This window comes from Uranotaenia lowii, chromosome 2 (assembly GCF_029784155.1).
Source record: "Uranotaenia lowii strain MFRU-FL chromosome 2, ASM2978415v1, whole genome shotgun sequence".
NCBI lineage: Eukaryota > Metazoa > Arthropoda > Insecta > Diptera > Culicidae > Uranotaenia > Uranotaenia lowii.
In genome coordinates, this window is record NC_073692.1 from 171,354,963 (window position 1) to 171,370,988 (window position 16,026).

Here is a 16,026-nt window from a genome sequence, read left to right on the forward strand (position 1 = left end):
ATGTCAGCAGCATGAGTGATTTACCGTTACGTATACAAGTACGATTACAGTTACAGAACTATATTGTTCATTGTGTAAATTTAATATGGGAACTTTCTTGCACCTTTGCTCTTAAGCTTAGAGGAAGTAGTGTTGTTTTGTCTATGTGGTAAATTCTAAGTTTACTTTTATATTCGATGCGGTTTTAATTGGTTTTCTACTCGGAAACACGAGGCGCGGAATCGAACCTTTTTATTTATTTTTTTTCGTCGAAGTTTTTCAGTTTTCCTGCTGGGTGAAAACTTTAAATAGTTGAGCTCATTTTCATTTGAATATAATGGAAAATTGGAATTCTTCATTTTTTTTAAAAAATATTATCATAATTCGACTTATCATCTGTAGCATCTGTAGTCTTCATAGTACATTTGAAGACCTACATTTTGATTGTACACACTCATCAGAAGGATATTTTGCATCCGAACCGTTAAAATGATTTTTTTTAGGGAGCTGTGAGCTTATAAAGCTTAGTTCTTCTAGAAATGGGACACTTTCTTTCGCTGATAGCTCATTTACTAGTAATCGAACATTCAAAATTTTGACAGCATTTTGCTGCCTGTAAAAAGTACTATCAGACCTATTTTTTTCAAATTTTAATTTTACGTGATATTTACGATGCAAAAGAAAAAGAAAAAAAAAATTGCAGTTTCCTTCAAAATCCATTATTTTCAAATTAATAGCTGACAGAATCGTTGATTATACAAAAAATTACTGTGTATGAGTGGTGGAAAAGTATGTGAAAACTTTCAAAAATGTCCAGAAAGCTCAAATCATGAATTGGAGTGAAGCAGATGATCGACAACTAGATCATCAAGGAAGTCAAGTCTCACACCAGAATTTTTAACTTTTAGTAAGCGAAAAACTAAGTGTAGATTGCAGAAATGTCAAAAAAATTTCTTTGAAAACCCGAAAGTGTTGCCTCGTTATAAGTCATTCAAACCTACCCTCAAACGACAAGTTTTTGCTAATTCCATAGCTCGTAAGCTGTATAGCCGGTACTGAGGCTATGAGACAGATAATTTTTTAAGAACGACAAAATTTATGAAAAACCCTATTTCAAACAAATTCCAGTGTTTGGATCCTAAAATATGTCTTCTCGTAGCATGGTCTATAGCAGATTGAAGTTTGTATTTGCTGGTTGTTTTGTGTAAAATATAATGATTTGTCGAAATTCTGCTCCTGTGTAAAAGTACAACAATTTTTAAAACGAAAACATTGGTTTTCGATATTTTTTGTTAAGCCTAAAAAGAGTAATCTTGTATGTATCCTTCGCAAACTCCGATCTTTATTAACCGATTATACTTTGAGTTCAATTTCAAAATGGTTTTACTTCGTTATTGTCAGATTTTGCCAGCAGACATTCCGTTAAAAACGCTTTTAAGTGGCTCAAAAATAATCAAGTTTTGTTAATTCCGAAACAGCTGTATCAAGTGAATTCCCCTCAATTTCTTCAAAAAGAGAGAGTATTGGACCGAAATCTAGCAGAAATTGAAGGAAGAGGATGCAACCACCTAAAATACAGATTAGACGAAGAAGTATAAGTTGGAAAAACTGATCAATATCATGACTGAAAAAAGTGTGAACCGATGGGAGATACCAAGAATAAAGTAAAAAAAATCTCACAAAAAAAGATGAATCATGAATTTTTATGAGATTACCTTAATTTTCTTCATAAGATTACCTTCATTTTCGTCATAGTAAGTATTTCGATCGAACGAATGGTTTTTTAAATACACGCATTCGTAACTATCCCATTTCTGAATGTACTAAGCTTTATGGATCAGTCAAACTTCAAATGCATCTTTTTGAAATAGTGATGTTAGCGCATTCGCCCTAAACTTAAATTATTCTCGAATAATTTAAAATCTCAATTGAACAAAATCCAAAGCTCTAGTAACCAGTCGAGCAGCCATAAAATGATGACACACACAAACTTTCAAGTAATCATAATCAAGCTGAAAGGAACGAGCTTATCATTGCATTGACTGCTGCTATAAAGTGCTTACGATGTGACAATTACATGCAAGGCGATCCGCTACATAAGTTCTTACTTACTTACTTCTCGCCAAAATGCACCATAATCAGTGTTTGTTACATGGTGAAGAATGGTCGAGAGATGAAATCCCAACCGAACTTTAAAAACTCGTAGAACTCAAACCTAATGTTCTGAGTTGTCTTGGTACGTCTTCGTACCTCAAAATTATCACATTTTCAAAGTGATGGAGAGGATTTGAGAAACATAAGACATCAGAGAAAGAAAGAAGATAAGCCGTAAATATCATGGATTTTTCGAAAAAACGCAACGGCTCACCGACGGGACTTGAACCCGCAATTTCCGCTTCAGTAGATCGGCGCGTTAGTCAATTACATCACTGTGAACGTTCCGAAATAGGCATGCGTTCATGACGAGCTCCATCGTTCGATTGCTGGATCTTCTATCGATACACTACATGTACAGTACCGTTCATAATTGTATAGAAATTGGAAGCACGCACACTGTCACTTCGACTTTGAACTTCCATAACTTTTAACTCTGATAATATTTTTTGATCCAATTTTTTGCGTTAGATAGATCAACTATCACATTATTATATCAAAAAATTTGAGCTTTCTGGAGTTCGTGTGGCCTGAGAAACAGTAATTCTACGAAAATCGTACTTTTTGGACTTTTTTCATTCAAATTGCAATATCTCTGAAACTACGCTACATTTTCAATTGAAATTTTGCAGAGCGATTGTTGAAACATAAAGCTAGCATGTCTGAGATTTTTAAAAAGTTCTATCGATGAGATCAAAAGTTACGCGAGGTACAATATTTCAGGTATGGATCTAGAAATGCGATTTCTATAGAATTTTGGACGAATGTTTCCATAGGAAAATCATATTCTCTGTTTAACAACCAGTAAATATATTTCAACCGAAAAATCGAAACAATATCGCGAGATTCTGATTTCAAGACACAAATGGATCATTTATTCCATTTTTCCATTTCTTGATTGATTGCGCCAGACCTTTTTTGTCTGATTGGTGGAGGAAACGATATTGTTCTCATGAATCGTCCAAAATTCTATAGAAATCGCATTTCAAGGTTCATGCCTGAAATATTGCACCTCGCGTAACTTTTGATCTCATCGATAGAACTTTTCGAAAACTTCAGACATGCTAGCTTTATATTTCAACAATCACTGTGCAAAATTTCAATAAAAAATGTAGCGTAGTTTCAGAGATATTGCAGCTTGAATGAAAAAAGTCCAAAAAGTTCAATTTTCGTAGAATTACTGTTTCTCAGGCCACACAAACTTCAGAAAGCTCAAATTTTGTGATATAATAGTGTGATAGTTGATCTATCTAACGCAAAAACTTGGATCAAAAAATATCATCATAGTAAAAAGTTATGAAAGTTCAAAGTCGAAGTGACAGTGAGCGTGCTCCCAATTTCTATACAATTATGAACGGTACTGTATGTATATCTTGTATGTGTTCTATGCCGTCTATTGATATCTCTGTTGTTTCTCTTTCACCACCCATCGACTCGGAATGTTAGCCGAGCGCTCACATGGTCGATTACTTCGGGTTTGCCGCTACTTACGGTCATATGAAGAAAGAATCAGTGCTTCTCAAGGTTCAAGATCAGTTACACAAGAAGATGTTGCCTTGTTGAAATCAAACCTTATGTTCTGAGTTCACCTTGGTACATCTTCGTACTCAGAGATGCCATTCTCTACCGAGAAAGACGGAGAACGGAGAACTAAACACCCCCGTGCTGTAGCTGCAGAACATCCTGGTGAGAGTTTTTGTTTCTCTCCACACATTATTCGCATCTAGGTTTCGAAAGCCACACACACCCAATTCCAATAGCTCCGGCTTGCGTCAATTTGCCACCATAGAGCACCCCGATGAAAGCACAGGACCGTCTGGTTCAAGCCACGAAAAAGCAAAGACAAAAACAAACACTTCAGCTTCGTATGTGTTGGTAAACACAAAAGGCCAAGCCAGCTGCCGTCGCTGTCGCTCTCCGTGGTGAAAACATTTTTTCACTGTTTTTTTTTTTTTTTTTTTTTTTTTTTTTTTAATATGTCTTTATTAGTCTTTTAATCATTACATTTAAGTTACATTATTAAAGTTAAATTAAAGTGTTCAGATCAATTATGATCAGTTCAACTCTTTGATACAGTTAATTTTAAACATTGTTTATTTGATTTAAATTTGCTTTAGCAATAAATAATTTGATTTAAAGGAGAATATCCTGTTAAGCAAAAAAGAAAAGATGTATAAACTTAATCCTAAATCCTAAAAACTAACTTAATTGTAAAGAGAACGAATCTCTGCGATGGAAGACTGCATCGATTTGCCTCTGAAGTTGGAGATGATTTTGTTGGCCATCTCTTCGATCGATTCTATGCCTGCAATCCGATGAAGATCTTCGGTGCTGTGCCAAGGTGGAAGCCGCAAAATCATTTTCAGAACCTTGTTCTGAATCCTCTGGATGGCTTTCTTCCTCGTCGCGCAGCAGCTAGACCAAATCGGAACTGCATACATTATCGCTGGTCGAAAGACCTGTTTGTAGATTAACATCTTGTTTCGCAGACACAACCTGGATTTCCTGTTGATGAGAGAATAAAGAGATTTAGTGTATTTATTACATTTAGATTGAATATCTTCAATGTGATTTTTAAAAGTAAGATTCCGATCAAGTGTGAGTCCCAAGTACTTCACGTGATCAGACCATTCTAAAGAAACCCCATTAAAAGTTATGGAATGATTTTCATTAGGTTTTAAAAAATTTGCTCTTGGCTTATGGGGAAATAAAATAAGTTGAGTTTTGGAAGCGTTAGGAGAAATTTTCCACATTTTCAAGTAATTCAAAAAGGAATTTAAATTTTGTTGCAATCTACTGCGTACCACCCGTAAATTTCGACCTTTGGCTGAAAGCAAAGTATCATCAGCAAATAATCTTCTACCTTTTCCTTCTGGTACATCAGGAAGATCAGAAGTAAAAATATTGTATAAAATTGGCCCAAGTATACTGCCCTGAGGGACCCCAGCTCTAATGGGAGTCCTTTCAGAGCATGAATTTTGATAGCTTACTTGTAAGGTTCGGCTAGTCAAATAATTTTGAATAATTTTGGTGAGATATACAGGAAAATGAAATCGAGCTAATTTAGCTACTAAACCTTTGTGTCAAACACTGTCAAAAGCTTTTTCAATATCAAGAAGAGCAACACCAGTTGAATAACCCTCAGATTTGCTAGCGTTAATCATATTAGTTACACTCAAAAGTTGATGTGTAGTAGAATGTCCATGACGAAAACCAAATTGTTCATCAGGGAAAATAGAATTCTGATTAATGTGAATCATCATTCTATTCAAAATAACTCTCTCAAATAGTTTACTTAAAGAAGGAAGCAAACTAATTGGTCGATAACTTGATGGCTCTGAAGCACTTTTTCCAGGTTTCAAAATTGGAGTTACTTTGGCATTTTTCCATTTATTGGGAAAATAAGCCAAGTGAAAACATTTGTTGAAGATTTTAACTAAAAAATTTAAAGTGCTTTCAGGCAACTTTTTAATAAGAATATAGAAAATCCCATCTTCCCCCGGAGCTTTCATATTTTTAAATTTTTTGAAAATCAATTTAAGTTCATCAATATTTGTCTCACAAGAACTTTCAAATACATTTTGTTTAGAAAGAATTTCATCAAATTCAAGGGAAATTTGAGCATCAATTGGACTTACAACGTTTAAATTAAAATCATGAGCAGACTCAAATTGTTGGGCTAATTTTTGAGCTTTTTCTGAATTAGTTAAAAGAAGTTTATCCCCATCTTTCAAAGTAGGAATTGGCTTCTGGGGCTTTTTCAGAATTTTAGTTAATTTCCAAAAAGGCTTTGAGTAGGGTTTTATGTCCTCTACTGCTTTAGCAAAATTTTCATTACGAATGAAATTTAAACGACGTTTGATCTCTTTTTGAAGGTCGCAATAAATAAATTTTAAATAAGGATCCCTAGTACGTTGATATTGGCGTCGACGAATGTTTTTCAGTCGTATCAAAAACTGAAGATCATCATCAATCAAAGGTTGATTAAATTTATGTTTAACTTTAGGTATTGAAGCGGCTTTAGCATTGACTATTGAAGTTGTCAAATTTTCTATAGCCAAATCAATATCTTCTATTGAATTCAGTGGAACGTTTACATCTAAATTACGTTCAATAAAATTCATATATCGCTCCCAGTTAGCCTTTTGAAAATTAAAAGTTGATTTTAAAGGGTTTTCAATGGGACTTTGGGATAAAGAAAATGTAACTGGAAGGTGGTCTGAATCGAGGTCCGCATGAGTAACTAATTGACTACAATGCTCGCCTAAATCCGTTAGAACCAAATCAATTGTGGAAGGATTTCTAATCGAAGAAAAACAAGTATGCCCATTAGGATATTCAACAGTATAATAACCTGCAGAGCAATCATTAAACAAAATATTCCCATTAGAATTTGATGAAATATTATTCCAAGATCGGTGTTTTGCATTAAAGTCACCAATAATAAAAAATTTAGATTTATTTCTGGTGAGTTTTTGTAAATCTCCCTTCAAAAAATTTTTCTGTTCACCGCTGCATTGAAAAGGCAAGTATGCGGCAACAATTATAATTTTCCCCATAGAAGTTTCTAATTCAATTCCAATTGTTTCTAAGACTTTTGTATTGAAAGAAGGAAGAAGTCTAAATTTGAGACGACTATTGATGACAATAGCTACACCCCCACCTTGTCGATCGAGTCGATCATTTCGTAAAATTTTAAAGAAAGCATTGCTTTTCAAGTTATTGTCCGGCTTTAAAAAAGTTTCAGTGATGGCAGCAATATGTATGTTTTGAGTTTTCAAAAATAAAAAGAATTCATCTTGGTTAGCCAGCAAAGATCTAGCGTTCCAATTCATAATATTTAAACATCTATTTGGATCCATGAGGGAATCGTAAAGTCATAATAATTTTGTTAGCATAATTAAAAGAAGTTTGGAAAGCTTCAAACATTGAATTTGCTTTCAACATAAGTTGCATCATTTCCATTAAATTTTGATGCAAAAATTTTAATTTTTCCTCAGTAATCTCACCCAAATCAACAAAATTGTTAGGATCAGAAAATGAAGGAGAAGAACAAGTATTTGAATTTCGGGGATTTTCCCAAGCCTTCGCATGAACGTTGAGACTTGGTTTTTTCCCATTTTTATTAGTTAAACCTGAAGAGGGAAACCCATTTTCAACCACCTCTGAGAACGATAAACAACGAGTCTGGGGCGCAGATTCAGCACAGGTAACATTAAAATCACTTCGGGTATTACCCAGCCGTGATTCCAATGTAGACCGAGGCTGACCGCGAACAGGCAGGTTGTTTGCCGGCCCGACGTGTGAAGACGAAAAAGAGGAAGGAGGAGAAGAAACTTTTCTGGAAACTTTGGGATTTTTCCTAGAAGCAATAATTTTTGCCCTGATGGGACAGTCTAGAGAATTCGAGGAATGATTACCTGCGCAATTCGCACACTTAAAAAATTCTGTTTTTGGCTTATCACCACCAAAAAGGCATTTAGATTTTTCATGATCGAATGAGCCGCAAAACATGCATCTGGCATTCATTCTACAATTTTTAGTGCCGTGACAAAAAGCTTGACAACGACGACATTGCGTAATATTTTGTAAAAAATTGGTAGTAGATTTACGAAAAGGTTCAAATTTTACTCGACAATGAAACATAAGACGAGCCTTTTCCAGAATTTTTAAATTATTAACCTGATCCTTTTTAAAATGGATCAAATAAAGTTCAGGAGCAAAACCAACACTACTGGTATTATTCGTGTTGGTTCTTTTCCTCATTTGAATTACTTGAATTGGAGAAAAACCTAACAAAGAATTTAATTCAGCTGTGATCTCATCCGGTGTCTGATCGCCAGTGAGACCACGAAGTACAACTTTAAATGGACGATCACTTCTAGTGTCGTACGTAAAAAATTGGTGTTTTTTATTATTCAAATAATTTAAAACCTTTTGAAAATCATTAAAAGATTCCGCCAATATACGAGCAGTTCCCCTACGACCGATCTGAAAAGAAATCTTCACATCCTTGACGGAAGTGACGATTTCTTTTCGAAAGGCATTGAAGTCAGGAATCGTGACCGTTATTGGTGGAATCTTTTCGTTTTTAAGAGTATAAGAAGAAGAAGAAGGTTTCTTAGTACTCTTATCAGAATTAAATATGAATATTTCCTCATCACCGATGTTATGAAGGACATCGAATGAATTGGAAATTTCAACTTTTTTGGGCGATGGACCTGAATTAGGTTCGGCAATCCGTTTTCTTCCGGCCCTTGACCCGGCCGATGACTTCCCCATGCTGGAAAGAAAAGAGAAAATATGAATAAAAGAAAATGAAAATAATTTTAGCACTGAAAAGTGCTGATTGAAATACAGGTAAGGAAAAAATAAATAATGTAAAAATGTTCCTGCAGGTACACAGCAACGATACGATGCTCCGGCGTACGTGTTGACGGCTCAACGGTACAGATGGAAGTGAGTTTTTTTTTTTTTTTTTTTTCACTGTTGTGTGAGTTTACTCTGTCGTGTTGATTTAAAGATTCTCTATAGAGGTTCGGCTAAAAATCTCTGCAGTGCGTTTCAAAGAATCTCTACCGAGAATCGCAAACCGAGCACGTCGGTGATTCTCGTCAGAGAAATTGCAAGCCTGCTTCGTACCTGAAAATTGTCACATTTTCAAGGTGATGGATAATATTAGAGAAACATGAGATATCAAAGAAAGAAAGAGCGATAGCCGTAAATATCATGGATTTTTCGAAAAAGATACAACACCTCTTTGTGTAACTGGTCTTAAACCTTGAGAAGCACTGATTCTTTCTTCATATGACCGTACAGGGTTGCCAACATTTGGATCTTAGTTGAAGGAGTAGTAAATAAGCGACGTCTTCTTGCCAATTCAATGCGGTTGAGCGGCCTGACACTGAGTTTTAACGGTATAGCTCAATAATTCCAAACTACTGAGCTGTTGTATCCCCGCTTAACGAGGTGATATTCACATTAAAACATCGGGGTACAAATAAAATAACTTTATATTAACGGATAAAACTTATCGCGTGCGCGCTCTCTGATTAGCGATTCAATGATGACGACCTAACACATGGTTGCATGTCATCCACTTGTGACGTCGATCCAGGTGACAGCTCAATGTCAGCGGAGGAGCCCAGTGGTAAAAACCTTCTAGGGTGATCAGGTGTCCCAACATCTCCCTCCTAATACCGACGGTACGGCAGGAAACTTTGAGGCGGTCTACGAGTACGGGTAGAACGCCTAAGAGCTGGAGTAGAGTCGTTGGCAGACTCGAAGTCTGCAGATGTTGACGTAGACGAAGAAGATGAAGACGCTGACGACTGGTCACTGGACAACGAAGACGGGACATGGACAGATGAACGTTGAGCAGGAGATTGCAGCATTGGTTCAACCTCTGGCTCGGGATTCGGTGTCGTTTCAGTCTGGAACGGGAGGTCCCATTCATCCAACAAGATGCTTAGAGGCAGATGGGTGTCTTTTGTTGGTGATGGACCAGATTTTTCGTGAGCCGGAAAACGTTGACGAAGTTGGTTGATGTGAGACCGAATCAGCTTCCGGTCGTTCACCCAAACGTTGTACATCACGTGCCCGACTTTCTCTAGCACCTCTCCTGGTTCCCAAGTCCACTTGTTGTTTGCGTAAACCTTGGCGTAGACTAGTTGTTTGCGCTCGAACGACCTTGGTTGTTTGTTGGATTCTTCCATCTCGACTTTCGGCTTTGGTTGTGGAATTCGTAGTAAATCCAGGCATGTACGAATCGGCCGACCGTACATCACTTCCGCTGGCGATTTACCCTCCTACGTTGGCATTCGGGGTTGTCCGGTAAGTAAGCAGAAAGGTATCCAAAGCTTGCTTAACGGATCCTTCCCCCTGCTGGATTTTCTTCGTCGCTCTCTTGAAACTGTCCACAAATCTTTCGGCTTGGCCGTTGGATTGCGGATGGAATGGGGCTGTAGTAAGGTGATTGATTCCATTTTCGCTACAGAATTTACCAAAATCTGCGCTGGTGAATTGCGTGCCGTTATCGGAGACCAAAACCTCGGGCATTCCCTTGTTGGCAAAAAGTGAGCGCAGAATGTTGATTGTGGCGCCTGAAGTTATGCTTCTCGTGGGGAATATTTCTGGCCACTTGCTGTGCGCATCGACGACTACCAGGAAATATTCACCGTCGAGTGGGCCTGCGTAATCGATATGAACCCGATACCATGGACCAGGTGTAGCAGGCCAAGGAACAGGCGGAGCTTTTTCTGCAGTGCGAGCAACGGAAGCGCATGGCTGGCAAGCCTTGACGTAGTCGATGATGTGCTGATCGATACCGGGCCAGTAAACGAAGCTTCGGGCAATGGATTTCATCCTCTGAATGCCCGGGTGGCCTTTGTGGAGCTGGGCGAGACAACGTTTGCGGTAGATTTGGGGAACCACAAGCCTTTCGCCGAATACGACGCAACCTTGGACCACGGTCAGACTTTCACGGCGGTCGAAGAAACATTGTAGCTCCCAATCCTTAAGATCGGAACGATTGCGTGGCCATCCAGAACTTGTAAAGCGGGCCACCTTACCCAGTGAAGAATCGGTTTGTGTTGCGTTTTGCACCATACTAAAACTGAGAGGTAGGTGATTAATATTACTTGTGATAACTGACCTTAGATCCTCTTCCACGTTGGTGCAGGCGACTACGAAGTCTTCATCCGGCTTGACATGCTGACTGATGAGTCGTGATAGGATGTCAGCATTTCCGAACTTGTCCGTGGACACGTACTCGATTGCAAAGTCGTATGAGAGTAGTGTAAGCGCCCACCGCTGGAGCCGGTTGGCTGTGTAGTTCGGGATGCCCTTCTTGCTGCCAAAGATTCGTAGAAGGGGCATGGGGTCTGTTTGGAGCCGGAAGTGCCGGCCGAAAAGGAACTTGTGAAATTTGGTGACGGCATAGACGATCGCAAGTCCTTCTCGGTCTGGTTGGGAATAGCGCTGCTCAGTGGCCGTGAGAGCTCGGGAAGCATGTTGCACGACCTTTAACCTTCCATCGGGAAACTTATGGCAAATGGTTGCACCAATACCAATCGATGATGCATCTGCCGAAACGACGATTTCTTTTTGCGGGTCATAATGGGTTAGCAGAAGATCAGACGACAAGATCTCCTTGAATTTTGTAAAAGACTGCTGGCAGGATTTGTTCCAGTTGAATGAGTTGTTTGCTTTGAGTAGCTCATCCAAAGGATACCGTAGGTCCCGCATATTCGGCACAAATTTCCCGTAGAAGTTAATGGCCCCTAAGAAGGACCGAACGCCGGAGATGTCCTTGGGTGCTGGCAGGTTCTTGATGGCTTCAATTTTGGCTGGGTCTGGTCGAAGGCCTTGGCTGTCCAGGATGTGACCCAAATAACGGATTTGCTTCTGCCCAAAAGAACATTTTTCCGGACGGATGGTGAAACCAAACTCTTGCAGCCGCAGGAGTGTTTGGAAAAGATGCTGCTGATGTTCTATTTCGTTCCGGCCACCCACAACTAAGTCGTCGAAATATCCGGAAGTTCCGGGGAGACCAGCCAACAACGTGTCGATCAATTGTTGGAAGGCCCCTGGCGCTGCTTTTACTCCCGGAGAAAGGCGGTTATATTGGTACAAACCGCGGTGGGTGTTGATGGTGAGAAGGTGTTTGCAACTGTCGTCGACCTCTATCTGCAGAAAAGCATCAGTCAAGTCAATTTGACTGAAAATGGTGCACCCTGCGAGCTTGGAGAAGATGTCTTGCGGAACCGGCAGAGGGTATTGATGTGACTGAAGTCGGTCGTTCAATCCGGTTGAATAATCTCCGCAAATTCTAATGGTGCCATTAGCCTTGCGGACGACGACGATCGGAGCGGCCCACTCCGAGTAATCGACCGGCGAGATGATGTTCAGCTTTTGTAATCGGTCGAGCTCTTGGTCCACAATTGCTAGCATAACATACGAGACCGGTCGCTTTGGACGAAACACTGGCTGCACGTTTTCTTTCAGCTCGAATTTCACCACCGTTTTCGTGCATTTTCCCAACGTCGAACTAAACAGTTTCGGAAATGCTTTCTGAAGGGAATTAGTATTGGTTTGGATGCTACTTACATGGCTGCAGAAGTTGTCGATGGGCACGGACCAGAGCTTGAATTTGTCGATGACGTCGATACCCATTAGGTTGAGCGAACCAGAGCAAACAAACACACGGCTGGTGTGTGCTGTTCCGTTGATGCTGATGCTGCAGTCGAACTCGAACTGGAGGGGAACTTGTTGACCGGAAGCGGACTTGGCACTTTGAGTAACAGGAAGAGCAGCAGGTTTGCCAATCCGTTCCCAGGTTTTGTTCGATACGATGGTGATGTCCGATGCGGTATCCAGTTGCAGCTTGACTGGATGCTTGTTGATCTCCACCCACACAAAACGACGTTTGCTTTCCACCGAGTTGATGGCTAGGGTGATGGTGTTAGTGGAGAACTTCCTCCCTCTTGGATTCGGGCCACTCGATGAACGCCTTGAGCTGGGGCAATAGCCCTCTTTGTGGCCTCGTTGCTTGCAATCGGAACACTGGTGGTTGCGGAAACTGCATTGGTTTGAAAAGTGCATCGCACCACAGTTCCAGCACGGTGTAGCGGGTCCCTTCTTGCGGTTGTTGCTGTTTTGTTGCTGCTCTCGTTTTGGAAAAGCTTTGTGGAACTGCTTCCGGAAGTTTTGTTTACCTTTGATGGCTTGAACTTGGCTTGGCGAGGCTTCAATCATTGCTGCATCACTTTTCAGATTGATCAACCGTTGACATTCGGTCATCAATGATTCGAGCGTGACGTCATCGTCGTGTTCGATTTTCGTCAGGAGCCTGGTTCTGATTTCTGAGTCGCATTCCGACTTTAGGCCGCAGACGAAAATTAAGCATTTAAAATGCTCTTCTGTTAGCTTGGTAAGCTCGAACTCGACGCACATTTTGTTTACACGGCAGCCAAACGTCACGAAATCTTCGGTGGACGTCTTGGTAACGTTGAGGGTCGAAAACCGCTTTTTCACGGCCGACTCCTTGCTTCCGAAAAGCACTTTTAGTTTGGCCACAGTGCTGTCGAACGTGAAATCTTTCGGAGCACTAGGTAAAATGTAGCTGACATACCTGTAGTGCTCATTACTGCCAAGACGTCGCAACAGCAACCGCACTTTTGCTGCATCATCCAGCCGCTCTGCATCCTTCGCAAAAAGATCCTCGTATCGGGCAAACCAGACAGCAAAAGTCGTTTGACTTTCGGGGTCATACTGGAACTCTCGGATGTTCCCTGCTAGCGAATCCAGAATCGCTTCCGGATTGGGTGGTACACTCACTTTGATGGTGGACATGGCCTCGCGAAAAATTGACTCCTGCTGCTGGAGGAGGCCTTGATGCTGGTTTGCCGATTCCCGCTGCTGCTGGAGGAGTTGGTTGGTGATTGTTTGCTGCTGCTGCAGCTGCTGGAGGAGCTGGACAATGATGACATCCGTGGTTGGTGGTGGCTGCTGCTGCTGGAAGGATGGTCCGTTTTGGCCGGGTGGATTGAATCCCGGGCGATGACCTCCTTGGCCGGGCGGCTTGATCCCCCGGTTGTGCACTTCCATCGTGGTGTGGAAATTGGCGCGCGTTTTGAGGTTAACTGCTGTCCTCACGGGTTCTCGCGATTAATATTACGGAGCGAGTGAAAAAAAAAACCGTCGATTAATTCGCGCACTCGTCGCCACTGTTGTATCCCCGCTTAACGAGGTGATATTCACATTAAAACATCGGGGTACAAATAAAATAACTTTATATTAACGGATAAAACTTATCGCGTGCGCGCTCTCTGATTAGCGATTCAATGATGACGACCTAACACATGGTTGCATGTCATCCACTTGTGACGTCGATCCAGGTGACAGCTCAATGTCAGCGGAGGAGCCCAGTGGTAAAAACCTTCTAGGGTGATCAGGTGTCCCAACATGAGCGAAATTGTCTGACTGATAAATTTGGAAGTAAAGAGAGGACAATTTGTATGTACATGATTTTCTGAAGCGGTTTAATCTTATCAGCTTGCCATTTTGCACGGAATTCGTGGATGAGAACGAATTGGCATAATACATTACCTTTATCTGTATCTAGTTTCGATCAGAGTGTAGGAAACTTATTAAAGGGTGATACGGTCAAAATTTGGTCAATATCAACTTGACGTATTTCTTTGAATTTTGCATTTTAAACACCTGAACACCCCTCATTTTAAAGGTGTGTGTGTGTAGAATGTTGCTCCTATTTTGATTTTGGAATTCACTCTTCAGTTGTCAAAATGCCGTCCAAGGAAGAAAAGCAGCGTATCAAAATTTTGCTCGCGCATCGCGAAAATCCGAGCTACTCGCAAAAATCGCAAAATCGCTAAAAGTTGCCAAATCAACCGTTACAAATGTAATTCAAGTGTTTGGGGAACGCTTGTCGACAGCCAGGAAGTCTGGATCGGGGGGAAATCGAAAACCGGAAGCCGCTGAGACGACAAAGAGAGTTGCCGGTAGTTTCAAGCGAAACCCTAACCTCTTTCTCCGAGATGCCGCAAATAAGCTGGGTGTATCGTTTACAACCGTGCATCGAGCCAAAAAACGAGCCGGACTATCGACTTACATGAAGGTAGTGACTCCAAATCGCGATGATAACCAAAATACGACGGCAAAGCGCGATCCCGGAGGCTGTACACGACGATGTTGTACACGACGAAGTTTGACTGCATGGTACGTCAAAGCCGACTACGAGCAGCTTCCGGGACAGGAGTTTTATACGGCAAAAGGAAGGGGAAAGGTAGCAGATATTTTCAAGCACATGAAACTGTCAAAGTTCGCGAAGAAATATCTGGTTTGGCAGCCATCTGTACCTGTGGCTTGAAAAGCAGCATTTTCATAGCTTCCGGGACTGTCAACCAAGAAATTTACGTGAAAGAGTGTTTAATTGGTGTGTGCCTTTCCTGAAGAAACACGGTTGTTCCGTACTGTTTTGGCCGGATTTTGCATCTTGCCATTACGGTAAAAAGGCCATGGAGTGGTACGCCGCCAACAACGTGCAGGTGGTCACGCCCAACACGCCAGAGCTCCGCCCAATTGAGAAATACTGGGCTATTGTCAAGCGGAATCTAAAGAAAACCAAAAAAAAAACTGCTAAGGACGAGCAGCAGTTCAAGGCAAACTGGCTTTCTGCGGCGAAGAAGATGGACAAGGTGGCTGTAGAAAATCTGATGGCAGGGGTTAAGCGTAAGGCCCGGCAATTCGGATTTGGAAAAGCGGAAGCCTAACTGAATATTTTTCCTGAATTTTATACTAATTTAATTTGAAAAAGAAATTTAATTCGATTTTGACCCTTGACCCTTGACCAAATTTTGACCGTATCACCCTTTAATAGTAAGATAAATTTGAATAAAAATAAAAATGATTAATTTCATGAAAATAAACAGAGAGATTAAGCGCAATCCGAACCTTTCTATTGAACTAATGGTAGGGGAGATGGGGGCATAATGGCCACCTTAAGGAAAACGGTTATTTAACCATAGAAAATAGCTATAATATGGAGGTTACATTATTGTTTCGTGTTCAGACACTTGAAAAGCCTATTCCCTAACGGGCTGAAACGTGAAAAACTAGATGAAAACGTTAAGAAATGCATTTTAAAATATTTTGTCAAAAGCTGAAAACCAGCCACTGTGGAGGCATAATGAGAACCCCCCCTGAGGCAGTATGAGCACCATTAATCAGAGCAAGATGTGCGTTTTTGCCGGGGAATCTAGCAGCGAATTCAATTCGATGAAGTCAGGTGAGTCGTAGATTCATCAAACAAAGCAATAACAAAATAATCTAGGTCTGTTTGTAGAATACACACAATTCACGCACGCTCATACA

General features: G+C 40.5%; 3 protein-coding genes across 3 annotated transcripts in view; 1 reads left to right on the plus strand and 2 right to left on the minus strand.

Moving 5' to 3' along the window:
* The window catches only part of LOC129749802 (calphotin-like), a 321,578-nt gene that overhangs the window by 60,129 nt on the left and 245,423 nt on the right, over positions 1–16,026 (plus strand). The window lies entirely within an intron of this gene.
* On the minus strand, positions 9,327–9,917 carry LOC129742077 (uncharacterized). The gene has a single exon (XM_055733922.1). The coding sequence runs from the start codon at positions 9,915–9,917 to the stop codon at positions 9,327–9,329; it is 591 nt and encodes a 196-aa protein (XP_055589897.1).
* On the minus strand, positions 9,717–13,740 carry LOC129742079 (uncharacterized protein K02A2.6-like). Its single transcript, XM_055733923.1, has one exon. It carries the CDS (start codon positions 13,738–13,740, stop codon positions 9,934–9,936), a length of 3,807 nt encoding a protein of 1,268 aa, XP_055589898.1. The 3' UTR covers positions 9,717–9,933.

Coding starts and splice junctions, on each gene's coding strand:
- LOC129742077 (XM_055733922.1), bottom strand. CDS start 9,917: ATGTACGGTCGGCCGATTCGTACATGCCTGGATTTACTACGAATTCCA.
- LOC129742079 (XM_055733923.1), bottom strand. CDS start 13,740: ATGGAAGTGCACAACCGGGGGATCAAGCCGCCCGGCCAAGGAGGTCAT.